This window comes from Cryptotermes secundus, unplaced genomic scaffold (assembly GCF_002891405.2).
Source record: "Cryptotermes secundus unplaced genomic scaffold, Csec_1.0 scaffold218, whole genome shotgun sequence".
Lineage (NCBI taxonomy): Eukaryota > Metazoa > Arthropoda > Insecta > Blattodea > Kalotermitidae > Cryptotermes > Cryptotermes secundus.
Genome location: NW_019733320.1, coordinates 240,237 through 247,196, shown reverse-complemented (window position 1 = coordinate 247,196; position 6,960 = coordinate 240,237). Strand labels below are relative to the sequence as shown.

Genomic DNA, 6,960 nt, shown 5'->3' with positions numbered 1-6,960 from the left:
GGGGGATGACTGGCATGTTACAACCACTTGACGTGTCAATAAACCGTCCTTTCAAGTCTCATTTGCGGCGCTTTTACCGGGACTGGAGATGCGGTTCCACGGAGATGACGCCGACTGGACGATTGAAGAAACCTTCATTAAGTCAAATGTGTGAGTGGATTGTGGCTGCATGGAACACCATACCAGAAGAAATGGTTTCCAAACGTTTTAAAGTCACATCCATTTCCAACGCAATGGACGGGACTGAAGATGACGCTGTATGGCTGACATCACCTGACAGCGAAACTTCGAGCGAGAGCGACATCGACAGTAACGAGTCAAGTGATGAACAGTAATATGGTTCAATTACCGTGGACCAACTTCAGAAAGTGTCGCATAATTTATTCATGCGATGCGAAGCATGTTTGCAAGCAGAAGGGGGTCACTTTCAGCACCTGTTATAAAGCACGGTAAGTTTGTGTTATCTTTTTACAGTATTCTTATAAATGTGTGCATATACAGAAACTGATGTAAGGGTATCAGCGACACAACTGCACTCTCGCTAGCGGGGAGGGGCACAGTAGTCGCGGAGAAACATTCCATCCGCTCTATGCTGCTGCCCCGGTTTCCTCGATCTTTGAACACCCTGTATTACTAATTATGAATATAATTTTTTAAATGAAGTGTGATTTCGAATATAAGCCGCACCCCAGTTTTCCTCTTGAATTTTTGGCAAAAAATATGCAGCCTATACATGCGTAAGTACGGTATGTTGGCTGTCAAGTAAATTTTATTGTGTTCTTATGTTTCATCTGCAGAGAAAGATAGTTGTATCAATCATGAGGGCATCAGCATTATTTCATCCATTGCATTTAATTGTTATTATTATATTCCAGGTTTATATTTTTGAAATATTTTCTTTAAATAAAATTTAATATTATGTTTTCAAAGTATTTTTCTTTAAATAAAATTTTTTATTTTATAAAAATTAAGTGATAAGTTCCACAAATGCTCTTCTTGAAAAATGACTATCAAAATCTTAAAAGGCACATACATTAAAATTCCTTATATTTCCAATACACAGTTCCTTGGTATAAGTTAATACAACTTTAAAATGTGTGGGATTTTCTATTCTCACAGCAGTGGTTATGGATAGTTCTGTCTTTCAGAATATGATGCTCTGTAGTATGGTGAAAGTCATCCAGGGTTCCTCTGAAGTGTTAGTTGAATTTTGCTGGATTAAATGACATTATATATCCAATGGGAGAACTGTCCAATTTTAAAATAAATTGACACTAAGAAAGTTAACTCTTTTGAACTGTCTTAAGTAAGGTTATAAAAAGTAAGGGTATCCCTGTACTACCAGGCCGTGAAGGCCCATTGGGTTGTGAGACATTGAGGGTCCCATACCAACTAGACAGTCAGCTCAAAGATGGCGGTAAGGTTGTCAGCCTTACGCGCCTGCTGCGCTTTACTCCCCAGGAAAATTATTTAATTAATTCCTTGTACTCATTTCTGTTAGAGGCTGAGTAAACCCCAGGGCCTAGTGCAGCTGGAAGGATTAGGTCAATTGAAAAAAATCCAGTGACCTCATTGGGACTTGAATCCGCGACCTTTTGGCTTGTAGCATAGCCCCTCAACCAACTATTCTACCGCATGCCCCCTAAGTAAGGTTATGTTGTTTTTTCTTTGGGGTTGGGGGGAGAGACAAATGACTGCAGTTTCTCAGATTAGGAATCAGACATTGCCTGGATTCTTTTTTCCAAGAGGTGGCAGTTAGCAGTTTGATATATTAGGTCTGAACTTACAGGTGGCAGCAACAGAGGAAAAGACTGCTTTAGAGGAAGCCCAACGTGCGGCAGCCAAGGAACGCAAAATGAAATGTCTGGAATGGATTCCTAAATACTTCGAACAGGTGCCGTATGTTTGTTTTGATGTTCTTACGATTCTGCTGATAGATATGTGAGGTAGTGTGAACAGAAGATACAAAACTTGTTTAACATGTTGACTTCCGTATATAGTACCAGTAACTGAAAAACAGTTTGCCTCACTGCCATGATGATTACTGCTGTCCCCTGTACAGCCTTTGCCCCATTATCATGGTGGATATTGGTGTCTGCTCTTTAATGCTTGGTTGTGTTTTCTCTCCATGGCCCTGCACCTGTACATAACATGTAAGCTTCAAAGGAATGTGTCTGCTGAAACTTCTAGTGCTTGTCAGTGTCCATGACAGTTCACAGTATTGTGAAAATGATATGTGGTTCAACACAGCAGCCTGGGAAAAAATTGTATAAAAATCATGACACACAATGTGCAGAGATTAAAACATGTGAATTTAAATGCCAGTATGACATGTACCAAGAAGCTAGATGCCTATACAGATACACAGGGGAAATATTCTGTTCATGAATGGGTCTTGGATATCCACTACCAGAGAAAGAGTTAATTTGGCTTTCCAAAATTGTGAGGAATTATTTAAACTAGAAACCTTTTGGTGTTACATGGTGCATGAAGATTGTTGTCCCTGGGATGTGATGCAATGTTGTCTGGTAGATTTTTATCTGTGTTCTGGGGGGGGGGTTCCTGCTGCCTATGTCTTCAATCTCGTAACCTGAAGAAACCAGTTAAATAGTAACCCACTCTGCAGTGGCAACAGCACAGACTGTTCTGTGTATGCAGCCATATCAGTTCTAATGAAGTTTAGAGCTGCACTATATACTGGATTTGAAATATGTGTGGAGGCAGTTCCAGTTGATTGATAGCTGTTTTCTGTTGCCTATCTTTTGTAGCTTCAGAATTATGCAATTTTTCCATTGTCTGTACGTTTCAAAGTGTGTAAGAATCAGCAGGTGACTCCAAAGATAACACACTATCTGTAATTTGCTGTTGTGTAAGAAAGCTTATTCATACCTGCAAACACTGATAATCAGGGCCTGGATTTTGATGACATGTCATCTTTTTTGCCTTGTATCCTATGCGATGTGCTTAAATATATAAATCTCGGATATGAGCTGCTGGTTACAGAAATGTAAATTTTATAGTTAATTTTTTAGGCTTTTAAGGGTATTTCTTGTCATCCTTGGCCATTTTAGGGAATTTTTCTTCATATGTTCTCTGAAATGTGAATAATATGGAAGCGAATTGTTCTTTCTCGTTCTCCTTTAGGTCATTTTTTGGATTTTTTCGTTCATTTTATAGGTCATTTTTTAAATATTTTCAGGTCATCAAAATGATAATGATAATAATAATAATAATGATAATGCTAATGATAAACAGTTTCATAATAGTATGCTCATAATATTCGAGAAAGACACTTAGGATCATTTTCATTATAGGATCTTATTTCGGGTCAGTGGATGTACAAGCATGCAGACCTTCGTCCGTGGGATCCTCGTAATGATGTGTGCCAGTATGAATATAACTATGTAATTCAGACAAAGACGCGCCACCAGACACCAATGATCAGAACTGCAAGCATAGTGAGTGTGGATCCACAGACTGTGGTGAGTTATTCACTCTTTGAGACATATTCTCCTAATATTAAGCATCACTCCCAAGGTTGCAATGAATGCAGAAACTGTTGATTCCTTGCAGTTCTCTCATTTTTTATGAATCTCTCTATTGCTGAATAGACCTAAATGATAAAGTCAGGACAGATTTGAGGTTCTTGCAGCAGTTAACATTAAGATCACGGCCTTTTGGGATGTTACCCATGTAGTTTAAGCCAGTCATTTAATGATGTAGATCCCATTGTGTTTATCATCTTCATGACTCCACTGTATAAGGTAAATGGAATGGGTCCCGCCTCAGAAGCAAGTTGATCTTTGTAAGACTATTCTGTTAGATATCGTCCATTGTCAGAGGTATATTTTTACTACACTTGGCACTTAAGAAATTGGCTCTGCTCTGTTATTCAGAGGTATTGGTTGTTTTTATACTGAGATATTATGTTCTGTTTTGGTATTTATGGTGAAAGTGGGGATCAGAACCCACCTTCATGGTCTGGTGGTTAAGTTACTAGTCTAGTATTCAAAAAGGATCTTGGGTTTGTCCCCAGCCATTGCCACTACTAACAGAATTTTAAAAGTAATACAGATCTGTCAGTATAATGATGACCAGTAATCTGAAAATAGGGGTAGAACCAATTTCTCTTATTCAGAAAGTAACCTCCGTTTATTTTAGGCAACTAATATAGGAGCATGTGAGGTAGCATCACATGACTCATTGCCTTGTAAACCATCACATAACCAGTTACCTAACGTTTGTGCTTGTCTCTACAGAGTGAGTTATGATGTGTCCTGTGAATGACAACCCTGCCAGCTGCGAAATTTGCGCTGTTTTCTGGATTCTTCATGCTAAAAACATGAGTGATGAAGAAGTCCATCATGAATTGTGTACAGTTTATGACCAAAATGTAACAAGTGAAGGAACAATAAGACAGTGGTGTAGAATGTTCAAAGACAGGCAAAGAAATGAACAAATGTTCAAGGTGAAGATCCATCTGCAGTGAGTGATGATCTTATACAAAGTGTTGACCAAAAAATTAGTAAAAGATGGTGCTTCACAATTTCGGAATTTGTGTGAATTTCCAGAAATTTCACACACTGTCCTCAACAAGATTATCAGAGTTAGGATAGACTATCACTGGTTTTGCACAAGATGGGTTTGGAATTTGCTCATGGTTGCACACAAAATGCAGAAAATGGTTTCAGCTTTGACTTTTTTCATGAAATACAACAAATATAGTGATGAATTTCTCAACCACACTGTATAAGTAACAGGTGTTGGAATGTTGAAACCAAAGAGCAGTCACGGCAGTTAATGTACACATGTTTAACCAAACAAGCCGAAAAAGTTTAAATAAAAAACCTGCATGCCAGAAATCTGATGGCAGCTGTTTTCTGGGACAGGAAAGGGGTGCTGATGAAGGAATTCATTCAACAGGGGACCACAGTAATGTCAGAAGTGTGTTAAAAAACACTAAGAGAACTGTAGAGTGCTTCTCCATAACATTCATCCACATACAGCTCCTTGCATTCAAGCACTGCCCTGGCATTTCAGCTGGGGGTTGTTTGACCAACTTCTTTACAGCCCCGATCTCACTTTGAGCAACTACCACCTGTTTGCCTACCTGAAGAACTGTTTGGGATCACAGCACTTCAAGAATAATGAGTTGATAGAAGTTGTCACAGCGTGGTTAAGCTCACAGGCATACAAAAACTTATTCCATGATATGACAAGTGCCTCAATTCCAGCTTGCTAAGCATGTATCCATGATAATGGAGAGGCTTGTGGGAAAACGAGACCATTGCTACAAAATTAACACATGTTTCATAGCAACGGATAAACAAAGAATAGCAGAGGAACTGTTTGAGATGGTGATCTATATTTGGTTCACCTTGAAGTTGTAAAAGGGGACATGTAATTTATTTGAGTGTTCAATCATTCAGACGTAAGAGAATTCAGAAGTTAGTTCAGTAGTTTATTTGTAAGGGAGTCATCATTTGGCATCCATCATTCGTAAGATTGATTGTAATAGAAGTGCAAATAAATCCAGTCATCCAATCTAGAACCCATTAGTATTAGTCACGGAACCCGGGACACATGACAGTGTTCATATAATGAATTAACCAATGTCACGGACCTGTAGAGAATCTTTGGTTCTGTCTTTGTTATGTGTTCAGAGACCATGATGGTTGAGAATACCACAGTTGGAGGCACTGTAAAATTAATATTATGTTGTGCTTTGCAGTTATGGAGATTCGTATGACATAGTGATTAGCCTCTGTTTATGTAACTGTCCAACTGATAGCTGCTGTCCTCATCACATTTCTTGGTTTTAGGTTCCTTTATTGCAGACAGAGTCCAGATCTTCCATTTCTGCACTCAAGTCTTCCAAGCACCATCTCTCCTCAAAAGTGGCAACAGTGGAGAGGCAAGACAGTGCTAGTTCATCTCCTGACGGGGAGTTCCACAGTGATTCCAGCCAGTCAGAGAACGAATCGCACTCACGTTCACACACTTGCTGTAGGACCAACTCCAGGTATTTGCTAGGGGCCATGTGTTCTTGTTTGTTTCTGTGATCACTTCATCACTCTGTGTCAACCGAAAGGGGTAATGTTGTGTCCAACGAGAAAGATAATTTTTGTTTAAAAATAGGAAAATAGAAAAATGTAACTGCACGTGTAATATTAAAGCTATTGTGCATAATTTATTGCTTCAGTGAGCATTAATGCCCAAATCATTGTACTTGAAACATGACTTTTGGTATCTATGAAAATTCTTTGGTGTTTTTAATAATATTTATTTTAAGTTGCACATAAATGTTTTTTTGTAAGTGGATATTTGATCATGCAGATCTGTTACTCCTTTAATTTGCAGCTTTCTCTCTAAGCAACTAATAGTTGCTCTCTAATATAAGAAACACAGACGTAGAGATCTGTATTATGACTATAAAGGGCGTAAAGTGCATACAAATATTTGTCATTAATTTATAATGAGATTAAATTAACCTTTAAACGACTAAAGTCCCCATATGGGGTCGCAGAAATAAAGTCAGCGGTACGAATGTCCCCATATGGGGTCGCACAGTCCGCGCGTGCGGACGTTATTTGAAATACATTTTTTAGGTAGAAAATGATGTCCTACTTATATAATTTTTGGCCACCATCTGCATGGAGTGTCTGTCTTCCCACCTGCATCATCTGCCGGAATGTTGCCTTCGTGTGGAATTCTCAAAAAAATCCGGAATTGCAGAGTCCGATTTCGCACTTCACGCACTTGGTCCGGACGGTCTTTCGATTCCCACGCGAAAAGCACACACGACACCTCAATTGCGAAGTAGAGTAAGTCGGCCAGTGATGTGGTTTGGCCTTCTATAATCGAGATATCTCCGATTAAACGGCAGGGGTTCGACTCCTGGTCGCACAGTCCGCGCGTGCGAACGTTATATAAAATTAAATTTTAACGTAGAAAATGATG

At 39.0% G+C, this 6,960-nt stretch overlaps 1 protein-coding gene across 5 annotated transcripts in view; it reads left to right on the top strand.

Annotated features, from left to right (window-relative positions):
- The window catches only part of LOC111867924 (oxysterol-binding protein-related protein 8), a 53,804-nt gene that overhangs the window by 42,395 nt on the left and 4,449 nt on the right, over positions 1-6,960 (top strand). For 4 of the 5 annotated variants that reach the window (XM_023858153.2, XM_023858154.1, XM_033752855.1 and 1 more), the window contains exons 15-17: positions 1,790-1,894; positions 3,315-3,482; positions 5,823-6,022. In XM_023858153.2, the coding sequence (XP_023713921.1) occupies positions 1,790-1,894; positions 3,315-3,482; positions 5,823-6,022 (473 nt within the window). The remainder of the gene's footprint in view (positions 1-1,789; positions 1,895-3,314; positions 3,483-5,822; positions 6,023-6,960) is intronic. The other variant, XM_033752856.1, reaches the window with a different exon arrangement.